General features: G+C 40.9%; 1 protein-coding gene across 32 annotated transcripts in view; it reads left to right on the forward strand.

Annotated features, from left to right (window-relative positions):
* Nucleotides 1-22,821, forward strand: part of ADGRL3 (adhesion G protein-coupled receptor L3) — a 459,475-nt gene that overhangs the window by 380,563 nt on the left and 56,091 nt on the right. For 17 of the 32 annotated variants that reach the window (XM_042454258.1, XM_042454256.1, XM_042454257.1 and 14 more), the window contains 3 exons: nucleotides 5,368-5,394; nucleotides 14,315-14,483; nucleotides 15,053-15,178. In XM_042454258.1, the coding sequence (XP_042310192.1) occupies nucleotides 5,368-5,394; nucleotides 14,315-14,483; nucleotides 15,053-15,178 (322 nt within the window). The remainder of the gene's footprint in view (nucleotides 1-5,367; nucleotides 5,395-14,314; nucleotides 14,484-15,052; nucleotides 15,179-22,821) is intronic. The other 15 variants (XM_042454245.1, XM_042454268.1, XM_042454259.1 and 12 more) reach the window with 1 other exon arrangement.

Here is a 22,821-nt window from a genome sequence, read left to right on the forward strand (position 1 = left end):
GAACTTGAACTCCTAGTACAACAAAGCAAATATGATATAATAGGCATCACCGAAACCTGGTGGGATGAGTCTTATAATTGGAATGTGGAAATAGAGGGGTATAACCTTTTCAAGAGAAATAGGCCAAACAGGAAAGGAGGAGGAATAGCACTATATGTCAGAGATATTTACACCAGTGAAGAGATCCAGGACATCAGTACTGGCAGCCAGGTGGAGAGCATATGGATAAAAATTAAAGGGGAGGGAAACAACAAGGATATTATTGTGGGAGTCTACTACAGACCCCCAAGTCAGACTGAGGAATTGGATGATGCCTTTCTAGAACAGATGACCACACAGTCAGAAAGGAGAGATGTAGTAGTGATGGGTGACTTCAACTATCCTGATATTTGCTGGAAGTCAAACTCCGCAAAATCCTCAAGGTCTAGCAAATTCCTCACTTGCCTGGAAGACAATTTCATTGTGCAAAAGGTGGAAGAGGCAACAAGGGGGTCAGCTGTTTTAGATCTGATCCTAACCAACAAAGATGACTTGGTTAATGGGGTGCAAGTGGTGGGATCATTAGGTGGAAGTGACCATATTCTCCTGGAGTTTGTTATACAGTGGAAAGGAGAAGCCAGGCAGAGTCAGACACGCATTTCAGTAAACTTAGAGAAGTATTGAGGGCGATTCCATGGTCAGAGGTACTAAAAGATAAAGGAGTTCAGGACGGATGGGAATTTCTCAAAAGGGAGATACTGAAGGCACAATTTCAAACAGTTCCAGTGAGAAAGAAAAACAGGAGAAGTCTCAAGAAACCAGGATGGATGACTAATAAACTTTCAACCGAGCTAAGTTTGAAACGGAACATGTTTAAGAAATGGAAAAAGGGAGAAATCACGAAAAAGGAATTCAAAGAAATAGCAGGCATGTGTAGGGGTAAAGTCAGAAAAGCTAAAGCGCAGAATGAACTCAGGCTTGCTAGAGAGGTTAAGAACAATAAAAAGGGCTTTTGGGGGTATGTCCGCAGCAAAATGAAGAGGATGAAGAAAATGGTAGGGCCACTGTGTGGGGAAGATGGCAAAATGCTAACAGGGACAGAGAAAAGGCAGAATTACTCAACACCTTCTTTGCCTCAGTCTTCTCAGAAAAGGAAAAGGGTGCTCAACCTGAGGATAATGGAGCAGAGGACAGAATAGGGGAATTTCAGCACAGAATAAGTAAAGAGATAGTAGAGGAACACCTTGTTAACCTAATGAATTTAAGTCTCCGGGACCAGATGAACTCCATCCAAGGATATTAAAAGAACTGGCAAATGTAATATCGGAGCCATTGGCAATAATCTTTGAAAACTCCTGGAAAACAGGAGAAATCCCAGCCGACTGGAGGAGGGCAAATGTTGTCCCCATCTTCAAAAAGGGGAAGAAAGAGGATCCCAACAATTATCGTCCAGTTAGTCTGACATCAGTACTAGGAAAGATTCTGGAGCAGATCATTAAACAGAGTGTCTGTGAACATCTAGAAGGCAATGCCATAATCACAAAAAGTCAACATGGGTTTCAGAGAAACAAGTCATGCCAGACAAACCTAATCTCTTTCTTTGATAAAATTACCAGCTTGGTAGATGAAGGGAATGCTGTGGATGTAGTATATCTTGATTTCAGTAAGGCCTTTGACAAGGTTTCCCATGACATTCTTGCATACAAGCTTGTAAAATGTGGGCTAGACAAGGTAACTGTTACATGAATTTGTAATTGGTTGACCGGCCGAACCCAAAGGGTGCTCAACAATGGCTCCTTTTCATCCTGGAGAGAAGTGACCAGTGGGGTCCCACAGGGCTCTGTCCTGGGCCCAGTGTTATTCAACATCTTTATCAATGACCTGGATGACAGAATTGGGAGCATACTTATCAAATTTGCAGATGACACCAAATTAGGAGGAATAGCTAATACTCCAGAGGACAGGACCAAGATTCAAAATGACCTGAATAGTCTAGAAAGCTGGGCCACAGCTAACAAAATGAAATTCAACACGGAGAAATGTAAGGTATTGCACTTAGGGTGGAAAAATAAAATGCACAAATGTAGGATGGGGGACACCTGGCTTAAGGAGACAACATATGAAAGGGATCTAGGAGTCCAAGTAGACCACAAGTTGAACATGAGTCAACAGTGTGATGCGGCAGCTAAAAAGGCCAATGCAATTTTAGGCTGCATCAATAGAAGTATAGTGTCTAGATCAAGAGAAGTAATAGTGCCACTGTATTCTGCTTTGGTCAGGCCCCACCTAGAATATTGTGTCCAGTTCTGGGCGCCACAATTCAAAAAGGACATTGAGAAACTGGAGCGTGTCCAGAGGAGGGCGACTAAAATGGTGAAAGGTCTGGAAACCTTGCCCTATGAGGAACGACTCAGGGAGCTGGGGATGTTTAGCCTGGAGAAAAGAAGGTTAAGAGGTGATATGATAGCCCTGTTTAAATATTTGAAAGGATGTCATATTGAAGAGGGAGCAAGCTTGTTTTCTGCTGCTCCAGAGAACAGGACCCGGAACAATGGATGCAAGCTACAGGAAAAGAGATTCCACCTCAACATTAGGAGGAGCTTCCTGACAGTAAGGGCTGTTAGACAGTGGAATGCACTCCCTCGGAGAGTGATAGAGTCCTTCTTTGGAGGTCTTTAAGCAGAGGCTGGATGGCCATCTGTCAGGGATGCTTTGATTTGGATTTCCTGCATGGCAGGGGGTTGGACTGGATGGCCCTTGTGCTCTCTTCCAACTCTATGATTCTATGATTCTAAAGACCTCCAAGGAAGGAGACCCCACCATGCTCTGAGGGAGTGTGTTCCACTGTCGAACAGCTCTTACTGTCAACAAGTTCTTCCTAATGTTTATGTGGAAAATCTTTTTCTGTAGCTTATATCCATTATTCTGTGTTCTAGTCTCTGGAGCAACAGAAAACAAGCTTGCTCAATCCTCAATGTGACACCCTATCAAATACTTAAAGACTATTACTTCCCTTGATCTAGACACTATACTTTTATTTATGCAGCCTGATAAAGCTGAGAAGACTTAACCCCGATGCCTCATGGAGGGGTGGCATTTACACCAGGTCTCTGCGGGCACTGATGCCAGGATCTGCTGCCAGCTCCAAGTGGCTGCTCAGAGCACATGACCACGTCTTGCAATGGTCTCCAACCAGTGCAAGACTTCGCCCAAGATTTGGACCAAAGTCTCACTCTAGATCCCCCCCCTCCCAAGTCGGACTTGCTGGTCTCCCGGGAATTGGCACAAGACTTCAGGGGAGTATTTAGGCTGGCCCACATGATTGCCAGCCATTTTGCATCAGGCACTCCTGTGAGTATCAGAAGAAAGAGGGGACATTCAGTATAATATAAAGATGAGGATGAGGGACCTATGCGGGAATAGCAAAGCTGACAGAAAAGTAGGATAACCTTCAGTTGGGGCAGATGTAGGACACCCCTGCACATGGCCAGTTGGGCTAAATCACACTGATTGGATGAAGTGCAATTAACAGACAGGAGCGGAAGGGAACTCCACTCAACAATTGACTAAGTATGGAGACCACAGCTTGGTTGATGGCATACAAATTTTGGCTTAAAATCCATTATAGACCAAATAGATCTAGTCTAATTTGGTTTCTTTTATCTGATAATTATTATACTAACTGGTCAAAAATCTATGAAGATAAATTAAAATTAAAGGGCCTAAGTCTGGACTCTCTACTCCTCCTAACTGAGGAGGATGCCTTAAAACAATTAAGGATTGTTTATTGAGTTGGGATTACAAGATGACTTATTCCACTCCTCCCAGAGTGTGCTCCCCTTCTGTATTTGGCATTCCCCCCTATTGTGGCGAGATGCCAAAGTAGTTTCAATCATTGTCCCTTCAGGCTTCGAGGAAAGCTTTCCTCTTTGCAAGGTTGAATATTCACCCTTCCTGTGTCACCAGGGGTAGATATTTGAGGATCCCTTTTGCAAATCGAATATGTATATGTGAACTATCTCCAGATACTCTCCAACATATTATATTTCTTTGCCCGTTGTATCAAAAACCGAGAGCGAAATTGCTAAAGAAACTATTGGAAATGAACTACTGCTTAATGGATATAACTTTAGTACATTTATTGGGGGATTGTAATGTACAGATTACACGATTGATGGCAAATTTTCTAATGGAGGCAACAAAAATCTGGTACAAATTAAATAATGGTTAGAGTTTAGTGTTAGATGATTTTAAGGATGATAAATTTTAAAGTATTCATGTAGACTATTTTAGTTAATTTTGTATTGTATTGTTTGTTGTATATTGTCTATTGAGATGCCTAATAAAGGTTGATGGATGGATGGACTAAGTATGGAAGCTTCAGGCCCTGTGTCCCCTCAACCTGAATATGCATGCAACTTGTCATAAATGATTTATCTTTGACAGTGGTTGGTTTATGATGGCCTAATGATTCATTTATGATAGCATTATGAAAGATTTATGATGACATTATGATTGATTTATGATGGCATTATTATGACTGATTTACAACCGGATTATGATTGAGTTCTGATTGAAATTATAATTGATTTAGTACATTTGTGTTATGCAATAAAGTTGTGCCCATTATGTCAAGAGCTTAGAGAGGAAAAATAATAATGGCATGTAAGATGTTGGCTAACACTCTGTAAACCACTTAGAGAGTGTTTAGTTCACTATGAAGCGGTTTAGAAATATAAAGTGCTAGGAAGTTTCTTTACATTCTGGGTAAAGAACATGTATAGGATTATTCATATGCTATAATTGTTTGTAATATCTTTATTAATCTCCAGTCATAATGCTTTTCAAAGGCATCACAATTAGAATCAATTTAGAATCAATTAGCATTTTGTAAGGCAAACAAGAATAAGGACCAGCAGCTGCAAAAGTTGATCTTCCCAGAATCAAGCTTGAGACCCCTGCTATGAACCCCTGTGGGGTCATAAAAGGCTACTTTGCAGTGAGATGTTAAACCATCTTTGGGCTCTATTGTTTCAAATTGCAGTTGGGGGCTCAAGGAATGGAAGGCTTCTTTGTGAGGAAGAAATATTTCTACTTAGAGAAAATTAACATATCAGGGAGAGAGTATTTTTCTCTAACACAACAGCACCCATCTCTCTGATATGATCATTTTCTGTGTGCTAGATAGAGGGAGATAGTACATTCAGTCATGTGAGTTTCCATATACAACATGGTTACCACTTCAGCGAAAACAAGACAGAAGCATCGTTCTAACTTTCTGTCATTCAAACTGGGGATAAGTTCGTTTGATTGCTTACCTACATGGTACCTTTTTGTCATTATATTCTAATGTTGACATTCTTGTCTTTATGTCTATGCATTCTTCAGCTTTGAGGATAACAGACCCTTCATCAAGTAAGAATGACCTGAATGGCTGATAAATTCAATTTATCAGTGTGGTCTCATGAACTGGTGTCAGATCAGTATATAAAATCATTACAGCTTCTGTCATTCACATTAAAGGCAGAAGAGCAAACTGTGCAGGAAAACCGTAAGGCGTTTCTATGGTTCATGTTTCTTGATTTGCTGTCACCTGGACCTTCTTGTCATCCGTTCTTGTACAGACTTTGGTGCCTCCACAAACATCTCCTTGATGTGTCACAATGTGCTTTTCTGCATACTGAACACACATTTAGTAATCATTTTACCTTAGGACAGTAAATAAATTTGAGAGGTGATTTTTTTGGTTGTTGTTTTAAGAATCCTAAATTGGCAATTCTAGGTGACAGCTTGGAAAACTCTGCATTAAGTGTAATTTCCAAACAGTCAATAGCTTCATGACAATATTTAAATATTTTATGTCTGTGTTTTAAAAATAAAGCCTTTGAATAACACAAGTCTGTACAAAATTGCTGACAATTAATGGAAACAAGGAAGCAACAATTATAGGCCTTAGATAATAAAATATCATGTAGCCTGCAATAAAAATGCTGGATCTGTAGTATATCTAATGCAAATGCCTCTATTTTACAGTGGACGTTCAGTTTGTTCTTCTGGTGAAGAGTCCTTTGTGTTCATCTATTTTGTCTCATTCTCATCTATATCATTTATTAGATCCTCTACAAATCTGTAAAATACAATCTATTTTATGCTGCCTTCACTTAACTTTCTAGTTTAAAACCAATTCAAATTGCACAATTTCTGCTTGAAGCCCCAAAATTTATTTTCAGTGATGAATAAAGTGCCAAGTTTCATGATATACTTCAATTGTAGGACAAATTCCACAGTCATATTCTATTGTGCAGAAGAGTCCTTTCCAATGAGATATACATACAAAAGTCTAAATCAAAGAAATTTCAGTTTCCTAAGGTAATTGAACTGGCGCTTCCGTGTTCATAAAATAAAAAGCTTTTTCCACTACTATTCAGTATCTGGTGTGAAAACATCTGGCATTTATTTATTGTGTCTTCTGCAGCTCAGGAAAATTGCTATACAGTTCTGTTGAAAACACAGTGAGCAACCTCAAACTTCTCTGTGAATGAAATCACTTTGAGTAGATATAGAAGCAAACATGTATGTGATCCAGAGCTTTGAAGTTTGCTTCAAGGTTTCCTTCAAGGGTTGCAATGAAAGAAATTTGCTTCAAGGTTTGCAAATTTCAATTCACATAGAGATATTATTGCTCCCAGGGAGCTCCACCTGATAAGTGAAGTTAAAGCAGAATCACCATAGTTATGACATCCATAAACACCCATTGGAACTGCCAATCTTTGAGCCAGAGCTTCATCACAAAGTATAGTGATTACATACCTCTGGTAAAAACATTTAGACTATGACCCACAACTCTTGTGTTTTTTTGATCTATACATGCACACATTTTAAATAACTTTTATAGTTACACTTTCATCCAAGTTTGTACAGTTTTTAATCGTTACCGTTTGAAAGTATGCTGTTAGCTGCCTTGAATCTCATTATTGAGAGAAAGGCAGGATATAAATGAATCAAATACAGTGGGCCCTTGCCTTACGCGGGGATCCGTTCCGGATCCTTCTGTGTAAGGCGAATTCCGCCTATGCTCAAGCCCCATTGGAAACAACGGGGCTTGTGCGTGGCGGCGTGCGGGGCGCAACGGGCGCGTGCGCCCATTCAATTGAATGGGACACACCACCCCTTCTACCCTGCGGGCGCCCCGCAGCTTGAGCACATATGCTCAAGCCGCGTAAAGCGTGCCCACATATGACGCAGGCGCGCTGTAAATAAATAACAGAGCCTTAAAATTTCTCCTAAGGAAAGCACACCAGCAGCTTGGATTGGCCTCCAGCCGCTGCAGCCCATCTCACCCCATTTGGTGTGGGACCGCGGTGATCAGACGCCGCATTCTTAAGGCTGGCCACCACCGCAGTCAGCAATGAACCAATGGCCCCCTGTTTCTTTTCTTTTTTGCACTCCTTTTGTGACCAGGTTTGGACTACCTTAGGCGGCCACAGCATGGCTTCGACCCAATTGGGATCATGCATCATCTGAACGCCATGCCTCCAGATCAGCGTGAAGGCAACACTTTTGGCTCGTCTGTTTCAGGCCCTAGTCATATTATCATAGCAGTTCAATCTCTTATTTATTATTTTATTAATGTTTAATTTAGAATCTCAAATTCCCAAGAGTAGTGGCTGAGGAGCCATTGGATGTTGTATTTCTCTCCCTCTCTGCCAGCTGCCTCTCTGCTTTATAGGCAGAAGAGGTGAACTTTTGCTGGAGGCCTCTTTTTTGCTCTCTGATGATGGTAGGGAGGAAAGGGATGCGCTGGAAGGGAATTAGGGAAATCCAGGTAGATACTGGTAATTAGCCCTGAGTTTATTCTTCCCAGTGACTTTGCCATAATTCTACCTGGCACTAAAGTAAGTCACACTGTGACATTTGGAATTATTCCAAGTTAAAGTGTTCAGCAGCAGCACAGGAGACCTCTCACTCTGAATTCATGCATTTGGTCTCATGCCCTACTACCCAAACAAGGTGGGGATTTCAGTCCACCAGCAAACTGTGAATGTAAGTCTGAAGTCCCACTAGCAGGAACAAAACAGAATGGAAATGACAATAGAATACAGGTGGTTGCCGGGGAGGAGGGTATATTGCCAGGTAGATGTCTCCATTTTGAAAGTCGGTGTGGGTGGGAGGTAGGGGGGTGGGGGAGTGGTTGGATCCTGGAGCTGAGGTATGCAGAAAGATATGGCATGAATGCTTAACTATATTGATCTGTATCAGATGAACGTGACGTGGAATCCAATATACCAACATACCTTTTTTCTCCTATACAGCAAGCCAGCATATGGCAGTCTGTGCAGTTGAAAGAGGAAGTAGCAAAATTACCCAATGTGTCAGTATAATTTATGTCGGGGCAATGATGCATCAACTGCACAAATAAGATTTATAGCCTAGTGTAACCCTAACCCTGCCCTATTTAGATTAAACATGAGTAGTTCCTTTGTAACATTGATAGTCTTCAAATTTTAGAATCTCCATAGACCTGCGAACCCACCCATATCTGCTCCCACTCTTTGTGATCCTTAGCTTCGGAGGAATATTCAAAATGAAATAGTATTAGAGTTAATAAAAGTGGTCCTAATAACACTCCCCTGGTTTTAGATACAATATTCTTGTTAATAGAATAGCATTGGGTTGGATCCAGGATCTGACCTCCATAGACATGACTAACAGAAGATAACTATTTGATTTAAGGGGATTCACTTTCTGATGCTGCACGGCAGATACTCTGTGTAGCTTCTGTAGGTATCTGTCTGCCTACCTTGCTGATTTCAAGCCATCCATCTTTATTAGGATCACAACAACACATGGTTGACTCATGTTCAGTTCATAACCTATAAGCTCTTCCTAAATTTTCTGCAGTGCTACTAACTAGCCACTTGTAAGTTCTTCTTACACTTGATCACTCCTTTTTCATTTCTCATGTTCAGCTTTTGCGTTTATCTTGAAGTATTTCATTTCAGATTTGTAGCAATATCACTTTAAAGCTTCTTTCTCATTTTGTATCATCCAGAAGTTCAACAGAAGTCGCAATATATAAAGGAATCTTGTAGCACCTTTGAGACTTAGGGCTGGAGCAGACAGGCAGGAAGGAACAACTCAAACTTGCTTTTTCCAAAAGTGGGTTGAAACTCTGCTGCCCACATGGCCCACTCCCAAGGTGGGCTGCATTTGCATTTGCATGGGCAGACTGTATGGCTTCGTGTCAAACCACACTACTGGGTAATTTTTTGTTGTTGCTTCCCCACCATACATGTGCACTGTTACACAAGCACACCACTGGCAACCCCCCAAGTACTTCCCATGTTTGTCCAAATGCCATCTCATTGCATGGCTGCCCCTTTGACTGGCTACGCAATTGCACATGTGATGCTCCACTGGTGTAGGTCAATGGTGCATCAGTGTGCAAGTGATACACTGGCAAAGAACATACATGCCCCCTTCCCCCCCCCCCTTCACCCAATGTTCCCCTGTTGGACTGGCTAGTTTGTGTATATTGTAATTATATCCATTGGAGTTGTTGCACTTTTATTTCTTTGCTTTGCTGCAGTCTCACACTCACATCAGAGCATTTATATGCAGCAGCAAAGATGCACATTTTTCACTTTGAGGCCGACAATTCTGTCTTCTTTTTGCTCTATTTTTTCACCTTAGAGTGCGGCTTTGGTCTAGTTTCCTACCGCTTTCAAGATGTGCGTCATGTAAACACCCCACCTTCAAAGCAGTTGGAAACCAGTTTATTCTTTCCCCTTAGAGAAAGAAATTAGCAGAATAGGTCTCTGCCTTGGGGATCTGTAGTATACCCCCACAATGACATCACTGTTGTTTTTCTTCCCCTTAACTTTTACCCACATGTTCTCCACCTGGCTTCCAGTATTTAAGTCCTGGATCACTTCACAGATGAAAATATCCCTGACATATAATGCTGCTACTTCTCCCTTCCTGTTTGATTAATTTCTTTGAAATAGGTTATACCCCTCTTATTACTACATTGCAATCATGGTACTCACCCCATCAGATTTCAGTGATGCTTGTTATATCATATTTGCTTTGTTGTGTTAAAAGTTCAAGTTCATCATATTTATTTCCAGTGGTCTGTGCATTGGTGCATGCACATCTAAGGCCATGGGCCATTCCCCCTAGCTGCCTTAAGGGGTTTTTTTCCCTCCCATTGTTGGGTTCTTGTACTATTTGCCTTGTTCTTTGTATAGCAGTCAGACTATTATCTACAGCACTTGATGAACTCCTGAATACTGTCTCCCTCCCCCATATAACTCAGTTTAAGCCCTCCTTATCAGATGTTTCAGACTCTAAGATGTCAGGTCCTGATCTTCTTTAAGTATCAATGCTGTATTAGCCTCTTTCCAAATCCATGTTGCAAAATACTATTCATCATTTGTTGCAGAGGTAATAAAGGTTCCTCCTCAAAATACTTATAAAAAAGAGCAGATAAACTATCTGGGCCAGATGTTTTTCCTGTTTTAGTTTTATTAATACCATCTCAAATCTCTCTTACTGTCTTTGGACCATTCATTACCTGTCTTTGATTGTCTCTAAGTTTTGGTAAATTCTGCTTACCTAAGTATTCCTCCTCTTTCCTGAAGAAATTCCTTGTTGTTTGTATAAGGAGGAATAATATTACTAAAATAGGTAGCTTGCCTTGTGAAATTTTAATGTTTGTCTCAGAGATTCTGTTCTTTTGGGGGAGACCACCCCTTTCCAATCACCAATACGTCATCAATTTGCATAAGAAAAGTCCCAACAGTTTTCCCACAAGTCCCTTAGAGAATGCTGATTTAGCTTCATTTGGGGCATAAACGCCCACCAATAACATCTTAGCCCTTTGACTGTTGATCTGCACCCCCACATATTTGCTATGTTCATTAGTCAATTTCAGTTGTAGACATAATTGGGGGTTTATAAAGAAAACAACTTCATTTTTAAAAAATCTTGCCAAGATAAATTCTTTTTATAAATTATTTGCATCCTTCTTTCTAATATGTGTTTCTTGTAGACAAATTACATCTTAGTTTCTCAGATAATGATTTTTTTTTCCCTCTCTTGGGGAATATTGGCCCCATTTATATTCCACATTAAACCTTTGTAATCCATAATTGGGCCTGTAATTTAGAAGGGTCCATAGCTATTGCATCTAATGTAGAAGAATCTTCTTTCACTTCTTCCCTTCTTGTTGCAACTGTTATGATTTAACTATGGTTTCATATGCCATTTGCATTTCATCTATTTCCCTTTTAAATTTTCCCAAATATTATCTCACTTTCTGTACAGGATTGAATGGAAACCATGTTATTTAAATATAAAAATCACTCCTTCCAATCTATTCCACCTAAATGGAATAACCATATTTATTGTGATGCTGATTGATCCCAGTATATGAACTCGCACTGTCATGTATAAAAGGTGATATGCAGAACAATTATCTCCACAGGCCTTTAATCTTCCTGTGAGAAGATTTCCTGGGGCCACATCACTATGCTAGTTGTAGTCCAAAGTTGTAGACTGTAGATATAGGGTAGTATGTATTCCTGACCCTAATGAAAATGACTGGAGCATTAGAATAATAATAAATGTAACCCAAATGTATCCTTCATAGAGTTCTGATCATTATGATGTTTTCTTTCCCACCAAAACTATTCATTGAATGTCTTATTTCTGGCAGTTTGATCTTGACTGGCTTACTTATATTTTTATCATATTCCTCTGAAAAGAGAGTGAGATTATCTTTTATTTTATTTTTGCATCATACTTAGTAAAGAAATAACCAAACTAAACAGATTCAAATGATAGTAGTAGCTGTTTTCCCACATAATAATTTTCACCTCATGTTTGGTTTATATACAGATTGTAGCTGCTTGTTCTCGTGTCTGAATTCCCTGTGTTTTAAAATAGTTTTCCTGCAATCTTTTTAAAAATTATTTTTCTGGTTTCTAAATGTTGAACAGAACCAGATCTTCTTATTCTTTCATACAAATCCACATAAATCAGCCCACTAATCATTACTCAGTGATTGCATATTTTCAAATATTTGTTATTAAAGTTTACAAATTTGTAATTAAGATTTACTAAGAAATCGGAAGGTATCTTTGGAAAATATAATGTGGGACTAGATTAAAAAATGTTGCTTCAGTATGTAGTAACCTCTCAAAAGAGCCATGTGTTCAGACTGAACTAGGTTGCCCCCCCCCCTTTGGTTTTTGTTTGGAGCATCATAATGTACTTTTTAGAATTCAGTTCCTATATTCCAAGCCTGCATCAAGAGAAGAAGTATTTTATATGTTCATTGATTTTACTTTCTATATGCTTGGGGCATTTTCCATATCATAGAATGGAGCAGTTCCTACACAGGATGACCCCATCTGTACATTGAAACCACCCAATCCAGACTTAGTATCTCCAAACTGCCAATGCCATCAGTGCCAAAATAGAGATTATATGCAGATCCATGTAGCAGAGTGCCCATTACAAAAGCAGAATTTACTTAAACAGGCTATTGAAAAAGGGGTGGTGTGCCACTTTTCTTCTTTTCTCCTCTTGCTATTTTTCCCACCACCACATTTTTAAAAATATCGGTTGCCCCTTTGGAAGCAGCTTTCAACAGGGTAATTAGGGGATGTATCATTTGCATCTGTTTAGTTTGGTTATTCCTTCTCATTAATATTTGACTAACTATAATTGAGGCTGTTTTACTTTGGCCACATCATGAGAAGAGATGACTCACTAGAAAAGACAATAATGCTAAAAAAAAAAGTAGAAAGCAGTAGAAAGAGAGGAATACCAGCTGCCAAATGGATGGATTCAGTCAGGGAGGTCATGGGCATAGGTTTGCAGGACCTGAGCAGAGCAATGGAGAACTGGGGGCATTAGATATCTCTCATTCATAAGGTTATCATTAGTTGGGGACAACTCAAGGGCAACTAACAACAACAACAATTACATATTACTTTTTTGTATTTTCTTTTCCCCATTTTATGGGCCGCACATGTTCTTGATGCATTTTCTGGTACTATAGTGGTATATTTCAGGCATTTCTTCAGCTAGCTAGGACAGTATTTATAACAGATATTAACAACTACAAAGGTAATCAAAAAAATTTGAAGGGGAAAAGTGACCCCTTAAACCAGTACTAGTCAAAGTGATAGTCCCTGTACCATGCTGCTCCCTGAGCCATCAGTTGCCAGTCTAATCTGTTTGCAGGAAAGGAAGGAAGGAAGAAAGGAAGGAAGGAAGGAAGGAGGTAGCGAATAGACACAGATATGCTGTCAGTTCCTGGCACATGGGGAAGCGGGAATACAAGCTCCCCAGATCAGACAATCTGAGAAGCATAGCCTTAAGATGTATTTATATAGTATTCTGTTTATTTAATTTGTAATTCCTTTGGAAATAACAGTTACAAAGAATTGGGGAGGCAAATCAACTGCAGAAAATGTTTAAAGAAAAACACCTAATGCCATAGTGAACAATTCCTCTACACAAGTCCTTTGAAAGTTAAAGAAGGGACTGTGCACACCAGCAGGAAAGGCTGTGTTGGTGGCACAGTCAGGACTTAGCGTCGATATGATGCATGACCCGGATCCACCCTCAGGGCAACATGATGCCGCGTGCCACACCACACGGCGTGCGGCATCACAGCGCTCATCTGGCACTGTGTCCACACAATGCAGTGCCAAAAGAAGCACTGTAAAGCCATGGCACCACAGCTATCATACCCTTTGCAGGATGCAAAAAGGAGTCGCTTTTTGCGGCTCCTTTTTGTGCCCTGCAAAGGCCAAATCGGCCATATCGTGTGTTTACCACGGCCCTAATCTGGCTATAAAAGGAGTGGCTGGAGACCGCCTCTGCACAGCCCCAAAATTATACAAAAGGACCAGTATGCTCCCATTGTTTTCAAGTGGACTTGTGTAGGATGGGCTCTTGTGTGCCTTAAAGAAAAGGCATGGAATGAATGGAGGCAAATTAAAAATATTTTGTGTTTTCCTGTGCCATGCAGCATTCATTTTTCACTTCATTTACAGTACTCCTTTCCAAAAGCATTTACTACAAACCTGATTTACTAAAAAGGCATTTTCATACTCATGGCAGCTTCCTCTGCATTCTTTTTCCAGCTTAAACATTTGATAATAATATGCATTGAATTCTAGAAGTGCCTTTCTCATAAATATCCCTGTAATACTTTTCTCCTCCCCAAAGAACAGCATGAGTTGTGCACTGTGTTCCCTATGACACAAAGACACTTTCCCTTTCTGTCTGTCTCTTTTCTTTCTCTCTTTCTCAACAGGTCATGGGTTATAGGTGCTATAGCTCTGCTCTGCCTGCTAGGACTGACCTGGGCCTTTGGACTTATGTATATTAATGAAAGCACAGTCATCATGGCATACCTCTTCACCATTTTCAATTCTCTACAGGGAATGTTTATATTTATTTTCCACTGTGTTCTTCAGAAAAAGGTAAGACTGGGGAAGAAAAGGAAGATAGCTATTTGGTTAACTAGCAAGTACATTGAAACTTTACTGACAACATTTGCATTTGTTGGTGTCACAGCTGGACTGTGAGCCAGTTCACATAAACAATAGTATGCCATATGTAACATAGCCAGTAGCCATTTTTAAAGGTGCATATTTTGAGAGAATATGCATTCAAGAATGCATATTTTCAGAGAGAAAATACCACTAAAATCACATAGGATTTAAATGTTCATTTAAATATAATTTCTGTGCAGAATTTTGAAATATAAAAATGTATGCATAAATTATTGCATAAACTGGAATAGACTTATGAATAACATCATGCAAAAGTAATAAGCACCAAAAAGAACCTAATTTGTCCACCTCTACTTTGTATAAGTAGTTTGCATTTTTTTCAGTTCTTTCTTGATGGTGTGCATTTAATAAGAAATCATACACATGGGTTATAAATATAAAATTGCCAGATATAACCAATAAACAGTAAGAATGCATTATTCATCAGTAACCAAATATCAGCTTTTGTTAATAAATACTGCAATCCGATTTCTTAGGTACGTAAAGAATACGGGAAATGCCTACGTACACATTGCTGTAGTGGGAAAAGTACAGAGAGCTCCATTGGCTCAGGAAAAACATCTGGGTCACGAACTCCTGGACGATACTCCACAGGGTCACAGGTAAAGAGTACCGCATAGTTTGAGGGGGATTGAGCAACATGGGCCCAAATAATTTTTGCCATTATAGCTCTGTTCAGTATCTGAGAACCTGGCTCTGCTTATATGGTTGTCAAGGTTGTATCTGCACTGCTTTTGATGTTAAGAGATGGGCAGGACTGTACGTTATGAACAATCCAATACTTTCACTAAAAATGACAACCCCATGTTAGTTTTCCCTCCACCTCCCCCAGTGTATTTGCCCCATGTCACATCATCACCGCACCAAGGCCAGAATTCTTTTGGTGACGTTTGTTGAAGTTACACCAGTACAGTTGGCCCTCCTTATTCTTCAGCTATTCACAGCTTGAAAATATTAACATACATATATATTTTCCCCAAAAAAGTAAACCCATGAAAGGAATGTTCAACAACTCTTCACACAATGTGCCCACCACCACAAAAAATATATATGCAATTTTCCAGTATCAGAGCACACCTTAGTGGCCTGGAAAGGCCAAGTGGCACCCAGGTGGCATCCGGCTGCAGAACTACAGCTGAGACAAAAGAGCAGACATTGTGTTCCTGGATCTCCAGAATGTACTAGCATAGTAGCAGGAGAGGGATGTATTTTCTCCCTTCCTAGGTATGAGGGTTCTCTGGGTCCTTCTCCTATTTTGCTGGATGGGATCCCTTGAGAACACCTTCCGTATCTAATTGATTCTGACTTCCACCACCTGTTGATTTGAGACTTCTCTGTTTAGCAACACAACAGGACATTGTTGGGATTCCATTTGCACTCTGAAAGCTCTGATAATGAGAGGACTCCTCATTGTCACACACACATCCTGTCACAATCGGTCTGGGAACAACTGGAAGTTAGAACCACACTGGCTATGACTTTATCCTGTAGCTTAGGTAAGAGAAAAAAAGATATATATTATCTCTCTCACACACACACAGACACACACAATCTCAGTTGGCCTGGGAACAGCTGGAAGCTAGAACCACGTTGACTGTGATGTTATCCTGTGATCTAGGAAAGAAAAGTTAGACTACACTGCATATTAGCTATATTGTCAAGTCAGGCGTGTGGGAAATTCCACTTTTAGCCTCCCACCCACCCTCTGCAACAGGGGCAGTCAACCACCATATTGGAACTTCCCGATATACGTTGAATATCAAACCCAAAGTCTTAGTGGGGCATGCTCCAACAGAGCAGTTTCTTGTTAGCTGACTTAGGGCTGAAGTGATGAAAGGATGACCCAGAAGTGAGAGACAGAAGGAACATAAGCAAAGCAGATTCCTGATCTAGAATCATGGAGTTGGAAGAAACCGCAAGGCCATCCAGTCCCACCCCCTTCTGCCATGCAGGAAATCTCAATGAAAGCATCCAGCCTCTGTTTAGAGACCTCCAAGGAGGGAGACTCCACCACACTCCAAGGGGGTGTGTTCCACTGTCGTACAGCCATTACTGTCAGGAAATTCCTCCTAATGTTGAGGTGGAATCTCTTTTCCTGTAGCTTACATCCATTGTTCCGGGTCCTGTTCTCTGGAGCAGCAGAAAACAAGCTTGTTCCCTCCTCAATATGACATCCCTTCAAATATTTAAACAGGGCTATCATATCACTTCTTAACCTTCTCTTCTCCAGGCTAAATAAACATCCCCAGCTCCCTAAGTCGTTCCTCATAGGACATGATTTTCAGACCCTTCACCATTTTAGTCACTCTCCTTTGGACACACTCCAGTTTTTCAACATCCTTTTTAAATTGTGGTGCCCAGAACTGGACACAATATTCCAGGTGGGGCCTGACCAAAGCAGAATAGAGTGGCACTATTACTTCCCTTGATCTAGACACTATACTTCTGTTGATGCAGCCTAAAATTGCATTGACCTTTTTCGCTGCTGTTGAAGATCTGAACTGAAATCTCCAGACCACATATTTCTCTGTTTTCTCCTTCCACAATTTAGAAGTTAAATTCTGATAATATCTTCAGGACCTGTCATTCTGATGAGTGTTAGAATCTGCATGAAGCTTATATGCCTTTGAAAAACAGATAAATCAAAATCCATTTGTAAATCTTTCACTCTTTGGACTCATCACTTACTCCTAATATAGGACCTTAACACACGTGGTGGGGTTTGCAGCTGAGATCCGCAGTCACTCCTATTCTAGTAATGCAAAGTGTGATTTTTTTTCACACCAGATCCAGAGTCACTCCTGTCTAGCAATGCGAATTAAGGTAAAAACATGATGTTTTTACCATACCTGGCTGCCTTTCTGTTGTCCTTCTGAAGTGAGGGGCAAGCGAAGTCAGTTCGATTCCAGGCAAGTCACATGATGCGGATTCAAGCAAAGGGGAGTGAGAGCACATTGTATTACCACACCAGAGGGTTCAACAATTCGAATCGCTCCCATGAGGAGAAGGGGTTGGGAGCGGGGCTCCCTCCTCCTCCCTCCTTTCCCGCGGGTGACAGGGACCCCTGGGAAGGAAGGGACTGGGGGGCTGCCTCCTCCGCTGGCTCCCTCCCTTCCCGTGGATGATGGGCATTATCCCCAGGAAGGAAGGGACAGGGGCTGCCTCCTCCTCCTCCCTCCCTTCCCGGGGATGATGGACATCATCCCCAGGAAGGAAGGAACTAGGGGGCTGCCTCCTCCTCCTCCCTCCCTTCCCATGGGTGCCAGGCACCCGTGGGAAGGAAGGGACGGGGGCTGCCTCCTCCTCCTCTTCCTGGGGCGCTTGCGGTGGAGTACCAAAGCAGTAGCAAAGCTGCATTCCAGACCAATCCACAGTGCAATCGAAGGGAGCCTGGAAGTGAATTCTGTGAAGTCGCTTTTTTACTGGTTTTACCAAAATCAGGGATCACTTTGGAATCACTGCTGAAGCACCTCGCAATGAGCTCCCATAGAAATCAATGCCATCTGATAACACAGTCATTTTACAACCTGAAACCGCATCATTGGAAGTGGAGTCACTTCAGAAGTGACCCTGAACTGACCCAAAAAACCACCCAAAAGCTCCGTGTGATATACTCCATAATGTTTTTCTATGACAGCCTGGAATCGGTGTGCTGTCCTCCCTCTTTTTGTTCTTTGTTAGGGACTAAAGGCACGATGGCCTCCTGCCTGTAAGTCTGCATTTATATGGAGGACTGTAGAGTTGACTATTTTAGTCACCTAAGTTCTCAAGGATGCAAACAACAGTAGTGTCTAGCAGGCAGATGAACACAAACGTTCTCTCTTAACCTATCAAGGAAGCGTATTTAGAGGCAGCCATGTTGGCCATGCAGCAAAATGCAACAAAATTCAAAATCCCCAACAAAACAGTGATACCTTTATGGAGACAACTAAAAACACAAAATACCTCATGCAAGCTTCCGAAGCTTTCTTGGCTTCTTCATCAGGTGAAGATGTTAAAAAATCATACAGGAGAAGAAAAGTGATGGTGTTAGAGCCACAGGCCTACATCTTGTCTGAGATATTTCCTCTGTTGTCATTTAAGAAGGCCTAGAAGGGTATCCATGCAGGCAGACGCCACTTTCCTTCTTGGCTGTGCAGAGACTGGGGATAATAGGCAGTAAAAGACAAGCAACAAAATTTCAGTCCATTTGCAGCTGCAGTGTAACTTCCATTGAGATCCAGACTAAAATCAAAAGCTTGGATGATGTATTTTATGCTATTTAGTTGTCCCAATAAAGTATCACTCTTTTGTGGATTTTGGATTACCCCTCAAAAATCTCTTACATTGTCAAATCTGAAGTACTTTTTAATGACAGGAGAAGGAATATGCAGCTTTATATCATTTTAAAGCTTATCAAGTAAACAGAGTTGCCACTCCTATAAGAACTGGAAGATCATCACAGGCATTTCCAGTCTATGTACATCATTGTTCATAGATATTACAAAATCCAAGCACATTGTTTTTATAGACATTTCATTTCATAAGAAAAATCTTTCATACTTATAAGGAACATAGTACTTGTAGAAGATACATTCTCTTCTTATAAGGAACATGATATTTGTCATACATTTCAATGGCAAGGAACACCAACTTATACAATACTGGAAGACTACAACTTGTATTTCATCTGTTCAGGTTTCTAGTTTCTTACACAATATAGGTCAGATACTTTTCAACTGAGGCTGCAACCACACTGCAGATGTAATCCAAGTTGATACCACTTTAACTGCCATTGCTGAGTGCTGTGGAAATTCTGGTTTTGTGAGATATCTAGTCTTCCCTGACATAGAGTTCTGGTGCCACAAACAAATTACAAATCCCAGGATACCATGGGATGAGGCCATGACAGATAAAGTGGTGTCAAACTGCATTAATTCTGCAATGTGGCAGCAGCCTAGATCATTTAAATACATGTAGTACATTTATATGCCTTGCATTCATTCAGAATAGCTACTGTTTGAGTGTAAAACTCTTCCTGTTATACCAGCATCCTTTACAAATAGAATCATCCTCAGGTGCATCCTGAGGATTGCAGTCAGCACACAGCATTGGCTTGGTTGCAGCCAAGTGGGCAGACTGGTCATTAGCTAATCCCTAATAGGATTCCTTGCATTTATTTATCTCTTCTCTCATGGAACTAGTTGCAATACACCTCAAAACAAGCAAATTTGAGGTGTTCAAAATGTAAATTCTGGCTTTCTGTCCATGTTTTCCTATATGCCAGTTCTTCCTATTTAGTATCTGTATATTACAGGTATGAGCCATGCTTAATTTTATTATGCATGCTAAATTGTGAGCATGCATTTTATCATGAGCATACATTTTATTACATATGCTCAACTGCATATACAAACTCTTATTTATTGGGGGGAGGGGGTTGGCTCCACACCCAGAATAAGCTTCCATTCTGTTGCTTATATCAACATTTTATATTCTCCTGCAACAAAAAGGCAGACAGTACCTTTTAAACTTACAAATTAAAACATATAGAGCAAAAGGTGCCAAAATAATTGATAAAGTCCCCATTCCTTGATTATTTTCTGGGTTCTGTCCCTTGTAGGTCTCTGTCCCAATGCTATCTGCTGAGGGGATTTTGGTAATGCATTCTCAAATTTTGATACCATGTTTGAGTTGCATTCTTTTTATTCCAGTCCTGGGCAATGAGCGGGATACTACTACTACTACTACTACTACTAATAATAATAATAATAATAATTACTATCAGCAAGGGAAGATAGGGTGCATATTACTTCTAGAGCACATGTAAATACAGTCAACCCTTTGTTTTGATGGATTGCTTATCCAGAGATTCAACCATCCATGTCTTGAAAATATTGAAAATATATATACATTAGAAAAAGCAAACCTTGATTTTGCCATTTTGCATAAGGGACACAATTTTAACTATCCTATTGTATTTAATGAGACTTGAGCAACTATGGATTTTGGTATCCACAGTGGATCCTGGAACCAAACCCCAGCAGATACCAAGGGCCCGCTGTAAATCCATGCATGTTAGCTCATAGGCCCAGCATGAAAAGATACTTGGTTCATTTCAAACTGTTTATATTATATTGAACGTTGTTTTTCTAGCATATCTTTAAGCAACCACTTTGAAAGCTGTGCAGGTAAACCTGTGGCTCAGTAAAAGAACATACCATACAATAAATGTAGAATTTTGTGTAATAATTGGATAAAGATGGGAAGAATGCAGATAATAATCTCTGTTTTTTTGATGTGGTTTTCTGTTATGGGTATGCAGAAATAGCTCTGTTCTAACCTCTGAAATGTTGGCAGTTGTGCGATTATTTATCCCCATCATATCTGTGAGCTGAGCTCCTGCCTTCATGTGCTGCTGTGTGTTCCTGCCGTCCACCTGCTCTCCACCAATATTTAATCAGCCAGCCTTCTGCTTAAATTGGAATCTGCCCACATCTTTCTAGTACCATACTTCTGCAACGCTGTGGAGGTTTTCTTCCAAGATCCTACCTTAAGCATTATTTGCTCTATTATATGGAGCAGTCCCAGAATTTATTATTTATTTACCGGTTGAGATTTAGTGTTCTTTTCAGTAAAGCACAGATCAGATTCTGGAAAATTATTCAAAATAAGTAACAGAAATGATTTTACTCAGTGTTTTACAAAGTGTAACTGTAAACAATTTGTTCTGTTACTGATTATTTGTACTACGTCCCCCATGTCATTGCTGTTGTGGTTGCAGCCCCGGCCCACCAGTGACTGGGACTTGTGTCCTATTAACACATTAACATTGAAGCTAGATTCCTGTGTTAGCAACCCCAACCACTGTGTGGTCACCCCTTGGAGAGGAGCCGCTTTGGGAGGGTCCAAGGGCCTGCCCTCCTATTTAACAGAGGGGAGGATCAGATGTTGGTGTTGTGTGTGTCCCTTCAAGTCATTTCCAACTTATAGCAACTCTAAGGCGAACCCATCGTGATTTTTGGTTTTGTTTTGGGTTTTGGCCAGAGTTGTTTTGGCCAGAATGGGTTTGCTTTTGTCTTTCTCTGAGGCTGAGAGAGTGTGGCTTGTTACTCAGTTATCTTCCATGGCTCAGCAGGGATTTAAATAGTGGTCTCCCACACTTCTAGTCCAGCACTCAAGCCACTATAACATGCCAGCCCTACAACATCCCGGCTGTCCGTAATAAAAGGGAGCAACAGTTACTTCTTTTGACTGTCTGGCAGAATATTGTGCATTTTTAATATTTTAATATGGGGTTGCTGCCTGCCTACAAAAGAGCACATGTTTTCAAAGGGTCAGGGGAGGTGTAAGGAATCAGAGAGCGGCCATGGCTGTCATGGAGAGCAAAAGGAGATGTCCAGCATGGAGACAGCCATGTTGCCGCAGGAGAAGGGAACCTAACAGGGTGATGGTTGCTCCCAAACCATCCTCACCTCCAAATAGCAGGAGAGTCTTGGTGGCTGTCCCACTGGGTTGAAAGATCAATGCCAGATAAGTGAAGGGGGAAACAACAGCTAGATTCTGGAGGAGCATGCTGACCTGGCTCGTCTGATGTAAATCTGGCTGGGTAAAGTGCGGTGGGACAGAGAGTGGTTACTCTTTCTCAGCCTTGGTAGAGTACTCTTTGCAGCAGTGGAGGAGATGCTGAGAGGCAGCCAGCCCTAGGGTTGGCATCACCTGGTGTGAGAATTCATACACACATACAGTTGATCTCTTCCCATACCAGACCCTAGAGGATCCTTAGTAATGTTTTTGTACTAATGTTCCCCATGGGCAGGCAGGGGCAAGCACCAGGCTCCTTTTACGCACTGTGGCCATGATGTCAGAACCCCACACTGCTACATCCACACCACCTTCTAAATCTTCACATCCATTCCAGAGGAACAACCCAGAATTATACCATGATTGATGATTTCAAAAACTGCTAAGAGGTCCAGAATGGCTAGAGAAACACCCAACACAGGTTGTCCATCGAAACAAAGCTGATTCCATTTCATTACCAGCGGACCACAAACCAAGTGGAAATGGATCTAGATAATCTATCTCCTGGAGTTGAGAGGCTGCCATGCGCTCCAGGATGCTGCCTCAAAATGGAGTACTTTTTGAGGTAGCATCCTGCCAGTAGTGATCCAGTGCCAGAGGTTTCAGGCAGAAGTTTTTGAACAGGATGCTCACAATGGCCTACTTTCAGCTTGATAGAAACTTCTCTTATTGCAAAGATACC

Source organism: Sceloporus undulatus, chromosome 2 (genome assembly GCF_019175285.1).
Source record: "Sceloporus undulatus isolate JIND9_A2432 ecotype Alabama chromosome 2, SceUnd_v1.1, whole genome shotgun sequence".
NCBI classification, from domain to species: domain Eukaryota; kingdom Metazoa; phylum Chordata; class Lepidosauria; order Squamata; family Phrynosomatidae; genus Sceloporus; species Sceloporus undulatus.